This window comes from Neofelis nebulosa, chromosome 6 (assembly GCF_028018385.1).
Source record: "Neofelis nebulosa isolate mNeoNeb1 chromosome 6, mNeoNeb1.pri, whole genome shotgun sequence".
In the NCBI taxonomy this organism is placed as follows: Eukaryota; Metazoa; Chordata; class Mammalia; order Carnivora; family Felidae; genus Neofelis; species Neofelis nebulosa.
Window position 1 is genome coordinate 147,088,186 of NC_080787.1, and position 23,775 is coordinate 147,111,960.

Sequence of the window (23,775 nt, forward strand, 5' to 3'; positions counted from 1 at the left end):
ATTAAAGGGATTTTAAGTAAGAAGGAGGAAGCAAGTACCCGCATGTTAGGGGCGGGGAATAGGGAACACTTTGTAATGTCTCAAAAATTACAAATTTGTTGCTCACCCTTCCCCTGCACATCACACACAGCACAGCCCCATTTGGTCTTGAGTGTAGATCATTCAACATTTTGTACCAAGCTTATGTGTATTTCTTGCCTACATCGCTAAGAGTGGCTGTAATACATCTGTAATATCCTGACAGTTATGTTAAGAAAATCCTACATAAGATTTTGCATTGCCAAAATCAATGGATTACTTGAAAGTACTCCTTTCAAAATGCCTGCAATAATAAGCTGTGACATAACTTGATTCAATTTCTAGAAATGTAATACAATTTGCTAGGACTACTATATCTTTACTTAAAACAAAAGAGGTGTTTAGGAGAGATTGCCATAATGTGGAAAATGTGTCCAATGTCTAAAGAATGAGAAATTATAATGACTAATTATAAATGCCTTCACACGGCCATGTTAAATACTCACCGCATGTGGCACAGCTTTCAAATCTTTTTTGACGGCAAAATCTTTCAAATCTATTATAGCTGGTTCTGGCGTGTCCGATGTGCAGAAAACCCACGCAGAGGATAACTGGAAGCCTGAAAAGCCGGAGATGTCTCCCAAAGCTCCCACTTCCTCAAAACACACTCATTTGCCTGTTTCTCCCCGAGGCAGAAATGTCAAGAACCCTCTTCTTGACTTGAAGAACAAAATATTGGCTAACGGTGGGGTGCCCAGGAAACCCCAGGTTCACTCCAAGAAGACTGAAGTTTTAGATCTTCAGTCGACAGAAATCACCGGCGAGGAGGAGCTGGATTCTCGGGGAGACCCACCAACCGCGTCCTCGGAGACTCAAGACCAGAAGCCACAGCAGAGGCCACCTAGTAGATCTGTCCCCCCAGCCCTTGCTCCTGGAAGGACTCCAGCCAGATCTCACACACTAGCACTGCCCCGAAAGGAAAGTGTAGACAGGGCTCCCTACCCTCGTCCAGGGGCCTCCCCTTCCACGCCAGCCTTGTCTGCACCCCACACGCCCACTGAGGGCAGCCCTCACCGCCCTTCAGGGGGGCCCTTTCCCAAGCTGCCCTCCAGCTCTGCTGACAATGACTCGGTGGGCCAAGAGGAGGAAGAGCCAGCCGCAGGCTCCCCGGCCCCCAAGGACACCGCTTCCCAGCGGCCACCTCCCAAGAGCCCCACCCACGCTCGGCCAGCCGTGTGGCCCAGCCGCCAGGCCCCCTCCAGCGCCCTGCGGGACAGGAGCCCTGCGCACCACGGCACAAAACCAGCCTTGCCCGCTCGGAGGGCACCCCATTTGGGGGATAGGGAGGAAAATTCAGATGCTTCAGTCCCACCCTCCAAACTTTCTCCTCCCCAGGGAGGGTCATCTCGGGTTTTGCCTCCTGAACCACACCCCGGAGCTCCACTGTCCAGGGGCTGGAAGGCTGGGCACGACACCCCAGGTACCAAATCCAGTGCGCCATCACAGTCCAAGTCGTCCTCGTCTTCTGGTGTCTCCTCAAGGACACAGGCCTCTGAAGGAGGAGATGCCTCTGATGGTGCTGGTGACAATGATACAGAAGAGAAAGGCAGGCAGGCTGAGGCCACAGCTCCCACGTCCCGGGCCCGGCTGCCAGCGGGTCCGCCTGTCTCTGGACATTTCAGTTTGTTCAGAAACAAGCCCTTTGCTGCCCACACGAGATATCCGAGCCGGTTTGGCAGCGGCCGAGGACTCCGGCTGCATCCCTCCAGCTCCCCACCGTCCACCGTGTCCCCCCGAGTTCACTCGAATTCTCAGTCAGCTGCTGACCATACGCCCGGCTCGAGTATCCACAGAGACGGCGCGGAGAGTGAAGCAGAAGACGAGAAGCCGCTTCCCGCCACCGAGGTACACGACCACGTGTCCTCCTCCTCCAGGCAGCCTTCCTCCCTGGGTGTGGATCACCTCAGAAGAAGCCCGCAGAGAGGGGTGAGCGCTCAGCGGAAGGAGCCCCTGGCGGAGAACCCCAAGTCCGCGGGCCCTGTGGCAGGTGCCCATCCTCAGGGCAAAGCCCTGCCCCCCAAGGCGCAGGATGTTCAGCAGAGCACAGAAGTGGCTGTGGAGCGCGGCTACCCCAAAGCGCAACTGGCCCCCGCTCGGCGGTCACAGCACCACCCCGGGGCCAGCGTGCCTTCCTCCGAGGTCTCCGTGGCGCAGCCACAGCCCCGTGGTCCCCAGAACAAGGAGATGGGGCGTCTGCCGGCCAACCCCCAGCCCGAGCGTCCCCACCCCGCGGCGCAGGAAAGCGCCTCTTTCTCGGACCCCTACGCGGCCAGAGGCAGTCAGTCCCCTCACACGGCCAACTCCCGAGGGGTGCTCCCCACGTCTCCCCACAATCGCAACGAGGATTCCGAGGGCCGATCTGGCGGAACCCCCCACGACGGCGCAGAAGCAGCGGCCCGGGCCAGGGAGGCCACCGCGTCCCTTCCCAAGCACAGCCAGCTGGAGGCTCAGGCAGGAGGCGCGGGCGACAGTCACCTCCGCAGACCCCCGGTCTCCCCGCAGAGGCCCGGCAGCCCCCGCCCCCACCCCGTCGCCCGCCCCAGGGGCCCGGGCCGGTTGGGGCCCCAGGCTGTGGGGAAGAAGGACCCAGCCTCCCCGTCCAAACGCCAGCCCCTGCCGTCTAAATCTCAGCAGTCCGTCTCGGCAGAGGAGGACGACGAAGACGCGATGTTTTTTAAAGGAGCAAAGGACAAGGACCCACTGTCTTCCTCTGTTCTAAAGTGGCCCTCCTCCTCCAGCCCCAGGGGCGGCAAATACGCAGATGGGAACAGCGCTAAGGACAAGACTGAGCCCCTCATTGTGCCCGCGCCTCCCAGGGTGAGCTCCCCCCAGGACGAGAACGACACTCCAGTGCAGCGTCCTCCCCCTCCAGGCAGCCCCCCGAGAGCCCCACACCTCCCGCCCCGACCCCCCCACCGCAGCCCGGCCACCGCAGGCCCCACCGCCCGGGTGCGGTTCACCACCCGCGCCCCTCCCGCCTATACTGCCACCACCCCCATGCTCTCCTTGCGCCAGCGCATGATGAACTCCAGGTTCCGGAATCCTCTGGCCCGCCAGCCCGTGAGGTCCCCTACCAGGCCAGGTAATGTGCTTTTAACTGAACATTCTCATTGTGGCTCTCAGTAGCGTTCCTAGCAATTCTTGAGAGGCTTTCATTTTACCTTACTGAGTGTCCACTGTGCCCCCGCACGGTGCTAAGGGCTTTGCAGACAGAACGTGATTTCTTAACCTTGCTTCTTGCCTTGTTTCTCCTGTTTTTGGATGAGGAAGCTAGGGCTCCGGGATCTGAGTGGTTTGCCCGAGGTCAGACAGCTTCCCATCCCAGACGTGGATTCTGCCCCCCGCCCCCAACCCCGCCCCTGCCGTTCCTCTGTCACATGCTGCCTCTTTGAATTCCTGAACATATGCTCTTAGTCCGTGAAAATGTGTCACGGTCGTGATGCCAGACTCGGGTTCCTGTGTTGTAGGTTATTTTTAGTCCTTCACCTGCCAGGGTAGATTTAAAGAATCCACAGTAAGGAATTGGGTACCTGTGTAGGCTTGATCTCGTTCTTGTTGATTCTCAACTTAACACACCCTGGGACAGACTCCGATGTGTCGCTTCGACTTTGCAGTCAGTGAATGTTGTTTAAAACTTCCAGGGGAAAAAAAATGCATGTTAAGGATGATTGTCACACAGAGGAGTAACAGGCAGATGTGTGACTTACATTGAGGGCAGAATGTAGACAGCTATGAATTAGAGTCTGCGTGGACCCCAGGGCAGAATCCTTGCTTGGAATTTGGGCATGATGGAAGATTCTTGAAAGAATGTATTAGTGTTTGTTAGTCTGTACTATGTATTGTTAGTTTGGCCCACTGTAAAGACATAGAACAATGCACCATGTAGAGGTCAGTTTTCTATTAAAATGGACTATTTTAAGCAATTCTAAGACCTTGATAATAGATGTGAAATCCACATTCCCTGGTGGATAGCAGAATTTCCATAAATATTTAATTTTCATTAACTATTTGAGCAAGAAAGATAAGTCTCTGACCTGCAAATAGTTGTCAGAAAGCCCAAGCACTTTGTGCTGTGGGTGGGGCTGGGCCAGAGCGCTCCCAGCGCGGACCTTGCACTAACTGTAGCTGATCAGAAATGCCCAGAGATGAAGAGGAAGGGCAGGTGCTAAGGGCAGACAGGAGCAACGGAAGGGGCCGCTAACTGAACCTCCTGTTTTCTCTCTGCGCTAACACTCCTCAAGCAGCGCCGAAGACGTGAGCAAGCTTCGAGTCAGCCCCGAGCGTTCACACTTGGCGACTGATGAGTGGACCTGATTCAGCTAGAAATAGTTGTTGGGTTTAGTATAATCTGAGAAGAGCAGGACAGCATCTAGTCTATTTTAGAGGTAGTGTTCTCAGTCCTTCCAACTCTCCCTCTGTCTTCCAACTGACTAAAATAATGCTATAGCCATTACTGTCTTAAGCTTTATCTAGAAAATTTACTTACTCTGGACTGTCACCTTTCCCCAATATTGTCAGAAAACTGTGACTTTACTGTACTTTTAATAGACATTCATACTGGGTATTTGGAAGTCACAATTTAAAACTGGCATCTAATATGTATAAGCTATTGGTTTAAAATCCTGTTTAGTATTTCTTTTAGAAATGATATGTTACTACTTAGAGTTTGGTATGAAACCAACTTGACAGGAGTGTTGAATTTACCAGATTTTTTGTTTTTGTTTTGCTGTATTTTTTCTTTCTTTGTTTCTTTCTTCCGTGCCATGTAGGTTATAATGGCAGACCAAATGTAGAAGCAAAAATACTTCCTGGTAGTAATGGAAAGCCAAGTGGACAAAGAATTATCAATGGCCCTCAAGGAACAAAGTGGGTAGGGTAAACTTCTTTACACATACCAGTTATTTTCATGCTGTTGGGAGGAGAAAATGGTGGGCATTTTGCAACAATAAACGAAATGGTCTTTCGTTTTTCTTTAGTTGTAACCACTCAATGTCAGTATACATGCGTGTTGTTTCTTCCAGTGCTCAGAAAGATCTTCATTCCCCTCAATCACTAGTGTGCTTTCTTCGCATGGCCAATAAAATAAAAGGGGCCTTTATTTCCTGTTTGCTTTGACGGGTTAGGAAAATCACACAGACGTATGTTCCAACTGCACGCTAGTGCTTAGCCTCTCAAATGGGCTTCTTCTGCTTCACCTCTGATAGCTTTATTTTTATTGTTTTTATTACTTGATTAACTAGTATACACATGTTTTCCCTGTAAATTGTCTCAAATCCTTTGCAAACGAAAGCAGGGTAAAAACAAATGAGCAAATCAAAACCTACTGAATCAAACAGGCAGTTTTTAACAGATCACCTTTTGAATTTTCCAATAATTGTTGTTTGACTGAAATAAAAAATATTATTAGTATTTTATATATGCTTAAGCTTTAATGACTTTCACTTCCTGAGGTTAAGATAAATGCTAGGGATTTCTTGGCAGGTTAGAGGGTAATGGGGAGAACACTTTACAAAGTCCCAGGATTTAAAATGTTTTTCATTTTTCATTATTCATTATGTAATTATTCATAGTTTGACTGGGAATTCCTGGTCAAAACTTCCCCTTTATGACAGTAAGGTGTAAGAAAACATATTGAGAGACTTCATACAAGTTTTAGTCACAGGTAAAAGATACATTTAATCATTTCTCAAAGGAACAGGAATTTATAAAGGAAGAATGTATATTAAAGCAAAATGTCATCGTAAATGATTTTTGCAAAACTTTTTTTTTAAGTTTATTTATTTATTTTGAGATAGAGAGATAGGGAGGGAGGGAGGGAGAGAATGAACAGGGGAGAGGCAGAGAGAGAGAGACAGACAGACAGAGACAGAGAATCCCAAGCAGGCTCCAGACTGTCAGCGCAGAGCCTGACGTGGGACTCAGACTCACAAACGTTGAGATCATGACCTGAGCTGAAATCAAGAGCTGGATGCTTAACCGACTGAGCACCCTTCATTGTAAACAATTTTGCATAGAAATGGTATGGAGTCGAGTTCAAAAGTAGGGTTTATATAAATGAGTTTTAATTACCAAGACAGCACCCAACAAAGTGGCTTCCTCCCGTGGCCTGCAGTGCAGTCATGGTTCTCAGACATCATGGGACTTGTCAGTTAAGGTCTGGGGTAGGGCTAGGTAATTAGCATATCGGACAGTTTCCCAGCTGACGCTGAGGCTGCCGTTCCAGGCCACACTTGGAGAACCACCAGTGTATATAGCATGAGCTTGTTTCTTAACAGGGATGGTAATAGCTTCCCCTCGCCCCAATTTTATGATTCCTTAGAATATGAAGTTTTTGCATGCATTCTATATTAGGCAATTTAATTACAAATTAATTTGTTTGTTATAGCAACTTCGATGTTTAATATTAACAGCCTGATAGAAACATTTCCTATTTTTAATACACCAGCAATACATGGTCATGGCTGGAAGTTAAAACAATTCAGAAATCTATGAAACAGATATATTTTAGGCTAATAAATACCCCAAACTACACCTCAGAGAAAACCATTACTAACAGTTTGGGGTATGTCCGTCCAGATTATTTTTCCCTGCAGTTTTAAGCTTATATACACACATGGATATATTTTTATTTCTGCAAAATAGGCAGTCCTGTAATCTGAGTCTGTAGCAGTTGATGTCAATATATGCAGAATTGCCAGATCTGTATCATGGGCTGCTAGCATTCCACTGTATGGATATGGATTCCACTGTATGGGCCATAATGTATTTAACCCCTTCCTTCCACTGATGAACACTTAAGTTGTCTCCTGCTTTTCAGCATTACACACAGCATACTAAATGGTAGCAGCATTTTGCACATGTTTTGCATATTTGAGAAACTTAAAACAATTTACATATTCTATGGGTAAACAATAATGTGACATTTACACTTCATTCTTAAACCTTGCAAATGATGTGGACAAAAATAATGTTTCCTACTCACATTATGGTCTCCTTCTGTGGAGGCTTCATGCATATGTTTGTGTAGTTGGATTCATGCTCAGTATATTCTTTAATCTGTGTCATGGGTTTAGGTCGTGGATCTCGACCGTGGGTTAGTATTAAATGAAGAGGGAAGGTACCTCCAAGATTCACAAGGAACTCCTCTTCGGATTAAACTGGGAGGAGATGGTCGCACCATTGTGGGTAAGTGACAGTGGTTTTTCGGCCACGAAAATGTTCTGAATTAGCTGTAGAATAACAACCCCCTCCCCATTTGTGATGGGGTCCCTTGGTCCAGTTATGTTTAGCCATGTGGAAAGGAGTGCCCCACAGGGGCAGAACGTAGCTTTCCCCCTGATACAAGTGTAGTTATACCCTTGCTTCAGATCCCAGCCTCCAGAAAAGGTGGTGCTCGACTTTGTTCTTGAAATAGGGCAGCCTAGAGCAACAGGAGGCAGCAAACCGTGGCACGAAGACCAAGCCCTGCCTGCTGCCTGCTTTTGTAATGCCTGTGAGGTCAAACGCGTTTTTGCACTTTTAAATGATTGGGAAAAAAATCAAAGAATAATATTTGTGAAGTGAAAATTATTTGAAATTTACAGAAACACTCCTTTGTGTACTCTCTATGCTTTTTTTTTAAAGTTTATTTATTTTGAGAGAGAGAGAGAGAGAGAGAGAGAAAGAAAGAATCTTAAGCAGGCTCTATACTGTCAGCACAAAGCCTGATGCGGGGCTCAAACTCACTGACCTTGAGATCATGACCTGAGCCGAGATCAAGAGTCAGATGCTTAACCAACTGAACCACCCAGGCGCCCCAAAGTTTCATGGCAGAGTTGAGTAGCTGCAACATAAAGCTTAAAATATCTGGCCCTCCTTCTTCTCTGGCCCTTTGAAGAGTGAGTTTGCCACCCCTGGTACAATGTAACACTTTTCCTCCTGAGGCTTAGGAATCGGGAGGAGGAAAGAATTACTTTCCTTACCAGAGACTAAGAGTTGTTTCAAGGTAATCGGGCATATCGATGGAGTATTTACATATTTATATAAGGTAATACAGAGTAATGGGCAATATAATAAGCCCAGAAATCTCTGGATAACAGCAGACATTGCTACCTCTGTTAATATTCTTTTATTCCTTCCTTTGCTTTTTACTGTTTAAAATACACAAATACATAAGTTTGAGAAGACACTCTGCGTTTATTTTTTACTTCCTCTGGATTATTTCATCTTGTTGCACGGCTTTGGTTTGGTTTTGTTTCAGATCTGGGAGGGACGCCTGTGGTGAGCCCTGATGGCCTTCCCCTCTTCGGGCAGGGGCGGCATGGCAAACCTCTGGCCAGTGCCCAGGATAAACCCATTCTGAGTCTTGGAGGGAAGCCCCTGGTGGGCTTGGAGGTTGTGAAAACAACCACCCGTGCCCCCACCACAACCACACCACCCACCACGACAACCCCAAGACCCACGACCACCACCACCCGCCGCACGACCACCACCACACGTCCAGCGACCACGATTCGAACCACTACGCAGACAACCACCACCCCTGAACCCACCACCCCTGTTCCCACCTGTCCCCCTGGGACCCTGGAGCGGCACGATGAAGATGGCAACCTCATAATGGGCTCCAGCGGGGTCCCAGAGTGCCACCCCGAAGAAGGTAACGGCCTTCGTTGTAACGGTGGCCCACGTAACTAGCATGCTGCGTTTGAGAGTAGAGTCACAGAGGCTGCAGGGAGGGGTAAGTAGGTCACCGTGGAATGGTGAGTAGAGGCATCTCTAGTCCCACGGGGTTTGCTCAGGACGCCGTGTCTCAACTGGGGCTGTCAGATTTAGCAAAGAAACGTACGGCATGGGACATACTTAATATGAATAATGATTTGCCTGGCAACCCTATCACAACCCAAGTCAAAAATGTAGCTAAAACATGGAACATGACGAGTGTGGACTAGCGTTTCCCCAAGTGGCTATTACTGGATAGCTGTAGATCCGCACGTGCTGCATTTTTGTAATGAAAAGGTTCTGTGATTAGCTATGTGATTTAAACTAGGTGAATGATCTCTTATGGTTGGATTGTTCAGATCACTGAATAGCCTCATTGTGAGTTTCCAAGAAGAGTAGTGTCCTGAGCGCATTTGCCAGCTGAACACTTTCTTGATCAGTGCTCCCTTTGGAAAATGCTGATCCTTGAGTAGCTGGGCTCCGGTGGCTGCAGGGTAGGTCTGCTGTCCGCTGGGTAGGGCTGTGTCATTTCCCCTGCTGCGGGACACCCAGTCAGGACTGTCCTCTGCCCCTGGAGTGTCTGCCTGCTGAGAGGGGCCCATTCCCCCTGAAGCAAGGACTCTTCGGTCTGGTCTCAGGGGAGCTGCAAAGTCATCATCTTTTCCGCTCAGTCCCTGCTCAGGCTGCTTCGCCAGAGGTCATCCTGCATTTGTGTCAGGCTCGGAGGAAGCAAACTCATCCTCTTTCCCTTAGGTTGAGATGAATTGCAATGTAGGCTGTAAAACATGTCTTTTTAAGCTGATGCAGAGTGAAGGCGCTTCCTTTCAGGAATCATTTTGCATGCCCGGTCTTTTGCACAGCCTTGTTGACCATGATAAGCCCAATCAACTTGAACTTGAACGCTGTATTCAAAATGGGAATTCTGTTTGAAGTCGGTCTTCCCGCAGAAACGCTCCAAATACACAGCAACATTGGACACATCTAAAAATTCACACCAAAGAACAAGGAAACATGCTGAGGAAGAGGGCTGTTGGGAAGATTTGCACACTATCATTTTACCCAGTGACCACGAATTGGAATTTACCTTTGGATTTCTGGTATGAAAATATTACGTACTTCCCTTGAACTTTTACTTCTGCATACGTTGGTGCATTCATTTTTGTATTTTTTATTTAAAAACATTTTTTTAGTGTTTATTTAATTTTGAGAGACAGAGAGAGACAGAGTGTGAGTAGGGGAGGGGCAGGGAGAGAGGGAGACACAGAATCTGAAGCCGGTTCCAGGCTCTGAGCCATCAGCACAGAGCCTGATGCGGGGCTCGAACTTACAAACTGTGAGATCATGACCTGAGCCGAAGTCAAAGGCTTAACCAACTGAGCCACCCAGGCGCCTCAGACATGTTTATTTTTCTTTTAATTGAGGTATAATTGGAACAGATATTTACTTAATAATTGTTTGCAACCAGAAGAGTGACTATTTTGGATTTGAATTACTACCATTTTAATGAATATTTGCATTTTCTTTTGTCTACTTTTACAGAGGGCTTGTAGCATATTCATTTCATTTACTTTGGATTTTTAGACTTTTATTTGGCTTGAAAGTCAGTTTTTCATGGTATTTTTGTTCCTCCTCCTCCTCCTCCTCCTCCTCCTCCTGCTCTTCCTCTTCCTCCTCCTCCTCCTCCCCCTCCTTCCCTTCCTTCCCCTAATCTCCCCTCCTTCCCCTCCTTCCCCTCCTTCCCCTTCTCCTTCTTTTGCAAATAATGATGTATGTGTCTATTTTTTACTTCATTTATGTCATCCTTCTGTGTCCCTAGCCCAGGCCGAATTAGTATCCAAGTGTTAATTATAATTGGCCTTTAGGCAGCATTTTCAAAATAAGTACAAATCAATACAAGGTCTTTGAAAAAACTAAATTTAGGGAAAGCAACATGTAATCTTTATATAATGTTAAAATGTACTATAATTATTATTTAAAAATTTGTCCGGTATGGTTGACCTTCCTTTTTTATTTAGACTGCTCCACTGACAGCTTTATTTTCTTCCTCGTATTAATTCTAATCATAGTTATTTTCATTTAAAAATTTTTAAATTATAGCTTTCTTGAGATATAACTCACATACCATAAAGTTTACCCTTCTAAACTGTATAGTTTAGTGGTTTTTAGTATACAGGGTTGTGCAACCGTCACCACTATCAAATTCTAGAACATTTCCATCACCCCAAAAGAAATTCCATACCCATTAGCCACCACTCCTCGCTTCCCCCTCCTTCTAACCCCTGGGAAACCACGAATCCACTTTCTGTCTCTATGGGTTTGTCTATTCTGGACATTTCATAGAAACGGAATCCAATATGTGGCCTTTGTGTCTAGCTTCTTTCACTTAGCATGATTTGTATTCAAGTTTCATCCATGTTGCAGAATATATCTGTACTTTATTTCTTTGACTGCTGATCAGTATTCCGTTGTGTGGATAAACCACATTTTATCCATTTACTGGTCAATGGACATCTGGGTTGTTTTCACCTTTTGGCTATTATGAATAATGCTGCCATGAACATCGTGTACAATTTTTTTTTTTAACACCTGTGCTCAGTTCTCTGGGGTATAGGTAAGAGAGTTGCTGTGTCCAATGGGAACTCTGTGTTTATGTTTTTGAGGAACTGCTAAACTGTTTTCCATAGTGGCTGCATCATTTTACATTCCCAGCAGCAGGGTACGAGGCTTCTGATTTCTCCACACCTTCACCAACACTTGTTATTGTCTGTCCTTTTCATTCTCACCATCCTAATGGGCGCAACGTGGTACCTTCTGTTGGTTTTGATTTACAGTCCCTAGTAACTAATGATACCGACATGGCGGGTTTTTTATACTTTCCAATGATAGGTTCTGAAAGTGAAGGCCAGCATGATTAAGTTTTGGGTCTAGATCAGCCCTGATTTAGAATTGAGTACATTCATTTGATAGATGTTTTGTCTTTATCATTTTGGCAGGTGACATCACTTTGAGAAAACCCTTGCGGTAGACTAAAAAGCGATAGAGTAGCTCTTGTTTTGTTATTCTGGTTTCATTCATAATTTTATCAAATAAAATAAAATTAGCAGATGATCACTAATCATCTGCATGTGGATCAGGTGTCTTGGGAGATAACAGAAAAGTAGGTGACATGCCTCTGCCTCTGAAAAGCTCACAATATAATGGAAATGACAGCAGGTAGAAACAACTCACTCTCTTGTCAGAAAACCAAGTTGTGGGGTGCCTGGGTGGCTCAGTTGGTTAAGCAGCCGACTTTAGCTCAGGTCATGATCTCATAGTTTGTGAGTTCGAGCCCCGCGTCGGGCTCTGGGCTGACAGCTCAGCTTCGGATCCTGTGTCTCCCTCTTTCTTCCCCTCCCCCACTCACATGGTCTCTCTCTTTCTCCCTTTCTCTCTCTCTCTCTCTCTCTCAAAAATAAATAAACATAAAAGAAATAAAGAAAGAAAACCAAATTGTTCATTTATAAAATAAACCAGGACAAGCTAAAGATTGTTTGGCCGTAACCCAGAGAGCTCTCCAGGCCTGAAGCCTTGGTGTCTCCTCTGACTTATTTTGCCCTTTGATCTCCACTGCCAGGTCTCACTGCCCACTCATTATTCCTCCATCACACTTCCTTTTCCTTTAAAGTTTTTATTTTAATCACCCAGTGCTCAACACAGCAAGTGCACTCCTTAATCCCCATAGCCAATTTCCACCTCCCCTCTGGTTGCCATCAGTTTGTTCTCTATAGACAAGAGTCTGTCTCTTGGTTTGTCTCTCTCTTTCTCTGTCTGTCTCCCCCAACCCCGCTTTGCTTGTTTGTTTTGTTTCTTAAATTGCTCATATGAGTGAAATCACGTGGTATTTGTCATTCTCTGAATGACTTATTTCACTTAGCGTTATACTCTCTGGTTCCATCCATGTCATCGCAAATGGCAAGATTTCATTCTTTTTTATGGCTGAATAATATTCCATTGTATATCTATACCACATCTTCTTTATCCATTCATCAGTCAGTGGATAACCAGGCTGCTTCCATATCTTGCCTGTTGTAAATAATGCTGCTATAACATAAGGGGTGCATGTATCCCTTTGAATTAGTGTTTTTGTGTTCTCGGGGTAAATACCCAGTAGTGTACTTGCAGGATCATAGGCTAGTTCTCTTTTTAACTTTTTGAGGAGGCTCCATACTGTTTCCACAGTGGCTGTGCTAATTTGCATTTCCACCAATAGTGCACGAGGGTTTCTTTTTCTCCACATCCTCACCACACCTGTTGTCTCTTGTGTTTTTGATTTTAGTCGTTCTGACAGCTGTGAGATGATACCTCATTGTGGATTCAATTTGCATTTCCCTGATGATAAGTGATGATGAGCATCTTTTCATGTGTCTGTTGGCCATCTGGATGTCTTCTTTGGAAAAATGTCTGTTCATGTCCTCTGCCCATTTTTAATTGGGCTATTTGCTTTTATGTGTGTCAAATTGTATAAATTCTTTATATATTTTGGATACTAACCCTATAAAGGGATATGTCATTTGCAGATATCTTCTCCTACTCAGTAGGTTATCTTGTAGTTTTGTTGATTGTTTCCTTTGCTGTGCAGAAGCTTTTTATTTTGATGTAGTCCCAATAATTTATTTTTGCTCTTGTTTCCCTTGACTCAGGGGACCTCTCTAGAAAAAGTTGTTATGGCCAATGTCAGAAAAATTACTGCCTGTGCTCTTTTCTAGGATATTTATGCTTTCAGATCTCACATTTAGGTCCTTAACCCCTAATGAATTTACTTTTATGTACAGTGTAAGAAAATGATCCAGTTTCATTCTTTTTCATATTGCTGTTCAGTTTTTCCAACCCATTTGTTGAAGAGACTGCCTTTTTCCCATTGGATATTCTTTCCTAGTTTGTCAAAGATTAACTGACCATATAATGGTGGGTTTCTTTCTGAATTTTCTATTCTGCTCTATTGATCTATGTGTCTATTTTTGTGCCAGTACCATACTGTCTTGATTACAACAGCTGTGAAATCCAGAATTGTGATGCCTCTAGCTTTGTTTTTCTTTTTCAAGAGTGCTTTGGTTATTCAGGATATTTTGTGGTTCCATATAAATTTTAGGTTTGTCTAGTTCTGTGAAAAATTCTGTTGTTATTTTGGTAGGGATTGTATTAAATCTGTAGATTGCTTTGGATAGTGTAGACATTTTAACAATACTTGTTCTTCCAACCCATGAGCATGGATGGAATGTCTTTCCATTTTTTGGGTCATCTTCAATTTCTTTCATCAGTGTTTTATACTTTTCAGAGTACAGGTCTTTCACCTCTTTGGTTAGGCTTATTCCTAGGCATCTTATATTTTTGTTGCAATTGTAAATGGGATTGATTCCTTAATTTCTCTTTCTGCTGCTTCATTATTGGTGTATAGAAATACAGCAGATTTCTATATGTTGATTTTGTACCCTTTGACTTCACTGAGTTCACTTATCAGTTCTAGCAATTTGGGGGCAGATCCTTTTGGGTTTTCTATATAGAGTATCATATCATCTGCGAATAGTGAAAGTTTTACTTCTTCCTTACCAGTGTGGATGCCTTTTATTTCTTTTTCTTGTCTGTTAGCTGTGGCTAGGACTTCCAGTACTATGTTGAATAAAGGAGAGCGGCGCCTGGGTGGCTCAGTCAGTTAAGTGTCCATCTCTTGATCTCACCTCAGGTCATGATCTTGCAGATTGTGAGACCGAACCCTGGATTGAGCCCTGCACTGACAGTGCAGAGCCTGCTTGGGACTCTCTCTCCCTGTCTCCCTGCCCCTCTCCAACTTGACACACTCTCTCTCTCTCAAAGTAAATAAATATTTGAAATGAAATGAAATGAAATAAAGTGGTGAGAGTGGACATCCTTGTCTTGTTCCTGATTTTAGGTGGAAAGCTGTCATTTTTCCCCCATCAAAGATGATATTAACTGTGGGTTTTTCATATATGGCCTTTATCATGTTGAAGTATGTTCCCTCTAAACTGACTTTGTTGAGGGTTTTTATCATGAATGGATGTACTTTGTCAATGCTTTTTCTGCATCTATCGAAGTGATCATATGGTTTTTATCCTTTCTCTTCTTGATGTGATGTATCATGCTGATGAATATGCAAATGTTGAACCACCCTTGCATTCCAGAAATAAATCTCATTTAATCATGGTGACTGATTTTTTAAAATGTATTATTGGATTTGGTTTGCTAATATTTTGATGAGGATTTTTGCATCTATGTTCATCAGAGATATTGGCCTGTAGTTCTCTTTTGTATGTGTGTGTGTGTGCAGTGTCTTTATCTCTTTTTGGTATAAGGGTAATGCTGGCCTCATAGCATGAATTTGGAGTTTTCTTTCATCTTCTATTTTTTTGGAACAGTTTGAGAAGAATAGGTATTAAGTCTTCTGTAAATGTTTGGTAGAATTCTCTTGTGAAGCAATCTGGTCCCAGACTTTTGTTTGTTGGGAGTTTTTTGATTACTGATTCAATGTCCTTGCTGGTAATTGGTCTGTTCAAATTTTCTCTTTCTTCCTGATTCAGTTTTGGGAAGTTATGTTTCAGGAATTTGTCCATTTGTTCTAGGTTGTCCAATTTGTTGGCATATAGTTTTTCATAATATTCTCTTATAATCCTTTTTTATATTTCTGTATTTCTGTGGCATCAATTGTTATTTCTCCTCTTTCATTTTTGATTTTGTTTCAGTCCTCTCTCTTTTTTCTTTTCTTTTTTTTTTTTTTATTAGTCTGACTAAAAGTTTATCAATTGTGTTGATCTTTTCAAAGAGCCAGTCTCTGGTTTCATTGATCTGTTCTGCTGTTTTTTTTACTTTCTACTTCATTATTTCTGTGTAACCTTTATTATTTCCTTCCTTCTATTAGTTTTGGGTTTTGTTTGTTCTTCTTTTTCTAGCTCCTTTAGGTGTAAGGTTAGGTTGTTTATTTGAGATTTTTTTTCCTACTTTTTGATATAGGCATGTATTGCTATAAACTTCACTCTTAGAACATGTTTTGCTGCATTCCAAAGGTTTTGAACCATTGTGGGGTGTGTGTGTGTGTTTTCATTTCTTTCCATGTACTTTTAAAATTTCTTCTTTTATTTCCTGGTTGACTCCTTCATTGTTTAGTAACATGTTATTTAGCCTCCATGTATTTGTGGTTTGTGGTCTTCCTAGATTTTTTTTGTCTTTGTGGTTGACTTCTAGGTTCACAGTGTTGTGGTCAGAAAAAAATGCATAGTATGACTTCAATCTTCTTGAATTTGTTGAGACTTGTGACCTAATATGTCATCTATTCTGGAGAGTATTACATGTGCACTTGAAAATAATATGTATTCTGCTATTTTAGGATAAGGTGTTCTGAATATACCTGGTTAAATCCATCTGGTCCAGTGTATCATTCCGAGCCATTTGTTTCCTTGTTGATTTTCTGTTTAGATGATCTGTCCAATGATGTCAGTGAGGTGTTAAAGGCCTCTACTATTATTTTATTTTTACCAGTTCTGGTATGAACTGCTTTATGTATTTGGGTTCTTCCAAGTTGGTTGCATAACTGTTTATAATTATTTTATCTTCTTGTTGGATTGTTGCTTTTATTATTATGTAGTCTCCTTCTTTTTCTCTTGTCACAGTCTTTGTTTTAGAGTCCATTTTGTCTGGGGTGCCTGGGAGGCTCAGTTGGTTAAGCATATGACTCCTGATTTTGGCTCAGATCGTGATCTCATGGTTTGCAAGATCGAGCTCCACATCGGACTCTATGCTGACAGCACAAAGCCTGCTTGGAATTGTCTCTCTCCCTTTCTCTCCCTGCATCTTTCTCTAAAAATAAATAAAGAAACTTTAAAAAAAGTTTATATTGTCTGATGCAGGTTTTATTTCTCTGACTTTCTTTTGATATCCATTTGCATGATAAATATTTCTCCATCTCCTCACTTTCAATGTGCAGGTATCTTTAGGTCTAAAAATGAATCTCTTGTAAGCAGATTACAGGTAGGTATTGTTCTTTATCCATTCTGTCACCCTATGTCGTTTGATTGCAGCATTCAGTCCCTTTCCATTCAAAGTAATTATTGATAGATATGTACTTATTGCCATTTTATTACTTGTTTTGTCATTGTTTTTGAAGATTTTCTCTGATCCTTTCTTTTCTTTCTCTCTTTCATGGTTTGCTGGCTTTCTTTAGTGATATATTTGGATTTCTCTCCCTTTATTCTTTGCATATTTATTAGTGGCTTTTGACTTGTGGTTACCATTAGGTTTGTATAGAACATCTGGATAGAGCAGTTTATATTTAGTTGATAGTCATTTAAGTTCGAATCCATTCTTTACTCCTCTCCTCCCTACATTTTAGGTATATAGTGTCATATTTTACATCTTTTTATTTTGTAAGTTCCTTGACTGATGTTTTTATAGAAATATTCATTTTTACTGCATTTGCATTTCCTACCTTCATACTGTCATTTTTGGTCTTTCCTTTCCACTCAAAGAGTCCCCTTTAATATTTCATGAAGGGCTGATTTAGTGGTCATGAGCTCCTTTAGTTTTTGTTTTTCTGGGAAAATTATTTTTCATTTTATTTATTTTAGAGAATGCAAGCAGGGGAGAGGGACAGAGAGAGAGAGAGAGAGAGAGAGAGAATCTCAAGCAGACTCTAGACTTGAGCTCTGACATGGGGCTTGATCCCAGACTCTGGGCTTATGACGTGAGCCAAAATCAAGAGTTGGACATTCGGGGCGCCTGGGTGGCGCAGTCGGTTGGGCGTCCGACTTCAGCCAGGTCACGATCTCACGGTCCGTGAGTTCGAGCCCCGCGTCAGGCTCTGGGCTGATGGCTCGGAGCCTGGAGCCTGTTTCCGATTCTGTGTCTCCCTCTCTCTGCCCCTCCCCCGTTCATGCTCTGTCTCTCTCTGTCCCAAAAATAAATAAACGTTGAAAAAAAATTTAAAAAAAAAAAAAAAGAGTTGGACATTCAACCGACTGAGACGCCCAGGCACCCCAGTCTGGGAAACTCTTTATCTCTCCTCTATTCTGAATGATAGCCTTGCTGGATACAGCATTCTTGGCTGCAGGCTTTCCCTACTCAGCACTTTGAATATATCATGCTAACCTGTTTCTGGCTTGGAAAGTTTCTGCTGAAAAGTCTTCTGATAACCTTATGGGGTTTCCTTTGTATGTAACTGTCTTCTTTTCTATTGCCGATTTTAACATTTTTTTGTTATCACCATGTTTTGCCAGTTTAAATGCAATATGTCTAGGTGTGGATCTGCTTTGTGGATTTTGTTGGGGGTGGTGGTTTCTCTGTGTCTCCTGGATCTGAATTACTGTTTCCTTCCCCAGATTAGGGAAGTTTTCAACTATTATTTCTTCAAATAAATTCTCTGTCCCCTTTTTTCTCTTTTTTCTTCTGGGACTCCTGTAATACAAATGTTATTACATTTGATGGAGTCACTGAGTTATCTAAATCTTTTCTCATTTTGCATAATTCTTTTTTTCATCTTTTGTTCAGCTTGATTGTTTTCCATTACTCTGTTTTCTAGGTTATTAATTCATTTCTCTGCTTCTTCCAGTCTGCTGTTCATTCCATGGAGCATGTCTGTCATTCATTTAACAAGCTCTTTATTTCTGTGATCCTTATCTCTGTATTAATGGTCTCACTCGTGTCTTCCACTCTTTCTCAAGTCCAATGAATATCCTTTTGATCACTGCTTTAACTATTCTGTCAGGCATGTTACTTATATCTGTTTTGCTTAAATCTCCAACTGTAGCCTTGTTCTATTCTTTCATTTGGGACTAATTACTCTGCCTTCTCATTTTGTCTTAGTCTCTCTACCTATTTCTCTGTGTTAGGAAAGTCAGCTACATTTCCTGTTCTTAAGGGTAATGGCTTTATGAAGAAGAGTTCCTGTAGTGCCTTTAGTCAGTTTTCCCTATTCCCCAGGGTCTGGCGCTTCTGGGAGTATCTCCACTGTGGACTGCATGTTCTCTGTTGTTGCTTCCTGGCCACTTTATCCATCAGGCCAGTCATCTGCAGTGGCTCTCTCCACCTGTTGTGGGCAGTGTTTGGTCCCTGGCCTGAATGTGGTGAGTTTTGACTAGGTGTGCTCTGGTCTGCTTGTGAAATGAGACCTGTCACCACTGCTGTAGAATTAAGTCCCTGCAAAACTCCTGGGTCAGGAGATGTGATGTTGGCAGGGGTTTGGGTTGGTCTTCTGGTGGAGGGGGCCACCATGCTAGGACTGAGGCAGTTGTGACTGGGAAGGACAGTTCTTCCAGAGTGTGGGTGGCAGGGCTTGGCATAAGCAAGTTAAGTAGCCAGTGTCTACACTGTGCTGCTTCCTACAGGTGGGCCTGTGCTTATGCTGAGGGTTGGGGAAGGGAAATGGCACCTTCCAGTTCCTTTGTTCCTGGAGGGGGTCTCTCTGTGAATGCTATCTTTCTGGGATGTGCTCTGAGATGAGTGAATAACCTCCTCATTGTGTGCTTCAGGTGCTTTTCAGATCACTGTTTTCATGCTGTATGTCCATGGACTGTTTGTGTAGCCTTCTCTACAGGAACAGTCTCAATGTCCTCTGAGGTATCTCAGAGTCAAGCCTACTGACCTCTAAAACTCCAGGCTTTAAGGGGCACCTGGGTGGCTCAGTCAGTTAAACATCTACCTTTGGCTCAGGTCATGATATCATGGTTCATGAGTTCGAGTTCCACATCAGACTCTCTACTGTCAGTGCAGAGCCCGCTTCAGATCCTCCGTACACCCCTCTCTCTGCCCCTTCCCCATTCTCTCTCTCAAAAATAAATAAATAAACTTAAAAAAAATACCTCCAGGATTTAAGCCATGCTGGTTTCCAGAAGTCATGAAATTTTGCTGCTCTCTTTCTTTGCAAGGCAATTGCCATGAGGATTCATTTTTCCCATGCACTCCCCTGTGTGCCAGTCTGTCTCTTATCCTTCTCCACAACCACAGTTCCCTCTCCACCATAGTAGCCATTATCTGTTTCTCTCCCAAGCTGCATCTCTGCACTTTCTACCTTCTTCAATGTGGCCTCTTCTCTCTCTTTAGCTGTGGAGTTGGTTCTGCCAGTCTTCAGGTCGATTTCTGGGGTTTTTAGAATGATTTGATAGTTATCTAGTTGTAGTCATGAGATAAGCCGAGGGCCCTCCTTCTCTGCCATCATCTGCCTCTTCCCTTCATCACACTTCTTATATTTGTTTCGTTCTGTCCATCTATAGGCTGGCCCTGTTGGCCCATATTCAAATTGTTATTCTTTATTGGGCTTCCTTCCACCAGCCTCCACTTTCCTGGGGATACCAAGCATAGTCCCTGCTTCATTCATCATTGGAATGAAACTTGTCAGGGCCAATGCTGGAGAGAGGCATAGGAGCAAGCATCTTGGGTGGGGATTAACTTCTATAGATGGCTTGTAATTTGAAAGATGGTCACAATCACTCTGGAAAATTCTATGCATTATATATGAAATGCAATGAAGTTTGTCATTTTTTGGTGGAACACCTTGTAGTAGCCTTGATATTTGTTCTGTAAATGTTGTAAAGACACTGAGAGCAGAGAGATACTTTCAGTAAGAGACTCTGATGTCAGCTGAGGGACAGTCCCAGGGCTCCCCTTCACAAATGAACTGCAGAACCACCTGTATCCTGTCTCCCTGCCTCTTATTTGGCTCTCAAGTTTCTGTTTTTCTCACGCATCTTCTCTTTTGTTGTATTTAGTGCCATCCATAATGAACATTCATAAGCACTGGGGCTTCATGTGCACACATCCAGTATTTAGCAAACAATATTTTGGTCATGGCATTTTGCAGCCTGGTAGCCTGAAATGCTCACTCTTGTAGTGCTTACGATCACCTGCGTTAGTGATCAATGAGTGAATACCTTCCCTTCAAGACCCCCACTTCATACCCTCCACCCAGTGACCATTTGTTATTACATTCTGCTGGAAAAATCCAAAAATTTTGTTTTTAGCCCTCTAATTTTCAAATCATTTTTTCCGGGGGCCCCTGGGTGGCTCAGTCGGTTAAGCCAAATTCGGCTCAGGTCATGATCTCGCCCCGCGTCGGGCTCTGTGCTGACAGCTCAGAGCCTGGAGCCTGTTTCAGATTCTATGTCTCCCTCTCTCTCTGCCCCTCGCCCACTCTGGCTCTGTTTCTCTCTCTCAAAAATAAACATTAAAAAAAATTTTTTTAAATCATCTTTTCCAATCCCAAAGTCTTGACTGCCCTAGTTAAATCATGCACCCTTTTCCTTTAAAATACTGCTTAAAAATATTAGGAATAACCTGGTGTCATTCAATCATTCCAATAACTGAAGCAGTGTTTAAGTACTTCCTTATTTGTTATGGATGCCATATGTGTGTGTATGTATATTCGTGGAAGCACAAATGCATGTTATATGTTCATTTGCAGTGTTTTGTTGCTTTTACTCTTCTCTCTCTCTCCATACTTGGATGCGCACACACCCCCTTACAGACACACACACACACACACACACTTTTTTTTTTTTGCTTGATCTGACCCTCCCATTAGAGAATAAACTCCTTGCAGTGCAAGCAGTGTCTTCTGCCTCATCTCACATTCTTCATGGTGTCTAATTATTCATTTTTGGTCGGTCTGTCTAAACAATATCTTAAGCTATAGGCATTCTCTGTTTTACTAACTGAGAAGTAAAAGCCAGTGATCTTTGTTTTTCAGGTTCCATTTCTACAGTGGATCAGATGATATCATGCGTGTGTGGAAATGTTGAGCCAGCTGAACATCTTCAGTCACTTGTAACATGATCTTGGGGCATGTTTCAGAAAAACATCAGTCATTATGGAAAGCTGTTCCACCCTCCCACACCTCACTCTCAGGACAGAAAACATAGGGAGAATAGTTGGAAATTCACTTGAGCTGGACCAACTGTGCAATTTACAAATATTGTTGGTTTTCAAATAGCTTTTACCTTTTCTCGAAATTTCTACTCAGAATTTTTTAATAGTTTTGTTAAATATCTTTGGAGCTGAGGTCCTAATTCTTTGGTGACATCTTGCACTCGTGTTTTCTTCATGACCATTTGGATGAACTACTCAAGAGAATGAACCATACCACTGTGCTGGCAGCTGGCAGTTGTAGCTCTTTTATGTGAAGAGGTGGAAGCTTTTGATATTGATGCCGAGTTGACTTACAAAGCATCTAGTTTTATGTAGTTCCAAATGCTTCCAAATGGCAATCAGGTGGGACAAATCCTGATGGTCAGTTTTTTTTTTTTTTGTTTTTTTGTTTGTTTTTTTTTTTTTTTTAAATACACTGACATCTGGAAGTTTCCATTACTTGGAACCAAGATGGTGCTATTTTAGGAAAATTATGCCTGGCTTTATTTGATCTTAAGGGGAAAAAAAAAGAGCACTAAATCACTCAGTAGGATGTTTACTCTTGCCAGAAGACTGAATTGACACTCATTCAAGAAGTGATCCCAGTTTGCAGGTAAAAGGCATCATTTCTGTGGCCTGCGGCACATAATGCAATATTTTAGTGCCTCGAGAATTCCACTTAACAGTGAGAATCCAGCAAGGAAATGCTGTACTTTCCCCTTTCCTTCTTTACTCTGGGATGCAAAAATTATACAGTTTATTCATTTTTGATCTGGCTAAAGATTAAAATGGAAGAAACACATCTGAACCAATAATGAGGAGAAACAAGACTATGCTCTTAAAAGTTAAATTGACACAGAAAAGAAAGTGGTACCAAAAGAAACAATGGCAAGATGGGCCCAAACTGGGTGATGTGAACTTGAAAACTGTCTGATTTGAACCAACCCAGAAATAATTCCTCTTGGATCCAAGAATATTGACATTGGAATGACCTAAGGAAAAATTAGGTCTTAATAGTTGTTCTTGAAATGACAGTCCTGACCCCTGAAGGGTGGATGGTAATTTACAATTTCTGTCCTGCTGACATTCATTGGCCCCATCAGAACACACCAAGGGTCACCACCTCAATGGTGAAGCAGGTACCGGGGAATCTCACAGGCCCTGGACTGTGGGCTCCCCACCAGAGACTGGGGGGAGGTTAGAAGGGAAGCAGTGAAACACAGGGAACTCACATTGGTGTGGTTTGCCAAGGTAGAATGGAGGAGAGGCAGGAAATCACCCTGCTTCCAAAACATGTGAGCGTGGCAAGATCAGGGGTTGGAGAGAATGAAGGCGTGATGAACAAGGGAGTTCGCAGATGGGGCGATTTTTGTTGCCGTCCTGAGCACCAATCTCCCACTCTTCTGCTTTCTGAGAATGCCTGTTCTCAGGCCTGTGACCTGCTGGGCCAGGGCCCTACCTGCAGCCTCCTGAGAGCTGCCTGGGCAGGCTGAAGAGTGGGCACTGTGTGCGGAAGCAAGGTCAGAAAGCGCTTTGTGTTGGAGAGCCAGCGTGCTGGAGCAGGCGGCTTTCCTCTGACCCCTAGGGGGCGTTCTGAGCACCCCTGTCCGAGTGTGAAGGAGAGGATTTCTGGGTGTCAGCATTCTAATGCTCTCCCGTCTGAGAAAGCTGAGCGGCCCTGGCCTGGTGACTGACCCCCTGGGCCCTGGACATGATTCCAAGCTGCAGAGAGGAAACCTTTCTCCTCTTTCTTCACTAGATGATTTCTCAGGATTGGAGACTGACACAGCGATACCCACAGAAGAGGCGTATGTTATCTATGACGAAGGTACTAACTGGTTTTAGATAGATTGGATTTGGATAATTTCTCTCCTTTTTTTTTTTTTTTTTTTTTAATTTTTTTTTCACCGTTTTTTATTTATTTTTGGGACAGAGAGAGACAGAGCATGAACGGGGGAGGGGCAGAGAGAGAGGGAGACACAGAATCGGAAACAGGCTCCAGGCTCCGAGCCATCAGCCCAGAGCCTGACGCGGGGCTCGAACTCACGGACCGCGAGATCGTGACCTGGCTGAAGTCGGACGCTTAACCGACTGCGCCACCCAGGCGCCCCTCTCCTT

At 43.7% G+C, this 23,775-nt stretch overlaps 1 protein-coding gene and 1 long non-coding RNA gene across 2 annotated transcripts in view; both read left to right on the forward strand.

Moving 5' to 3' along the window:
* Positions 1–23,775, forward strand: part of FNDC1 (fibronectin type III domain containing 1) — a 106,367-nt gene that overhangs the window by 60,363 nt on the left and 22,229 nt on the right. The window contains exons 11-15 of the mRNA XM_058735808.1: positions 584–3,160; positions 4,848–4,948; positions 7,152–7,263; positions 8,318–8,713; positions 23,417–23,485. Of these exons, the coding sequence (XP_058591791.1) occupies positions 584–3,160; positions 4,848–4,948; positions 7,152–7,263; positions 8,318–8,713; positions 23,417–23,485 (3,255 nt within the window). The remainder of the gene's footprint in view (positions 1–583; positions 3,161–4,847; positions 4,949–7,151; positions 7,264–8,317; positions 8,714–23,416; positions 23,486–23,775) is intronic.
* LOC131515129 (uncharacterized) lies at positions 9,702–22,055 on the forward strand. Its single transcript, XR_009263460.1, has 2 exons — positions 9,702–9,872; positions 21,500–22,055. It is a non-coding gene; the product is annotated as an uncharacterized LOC131515129 (long non-coding RNA).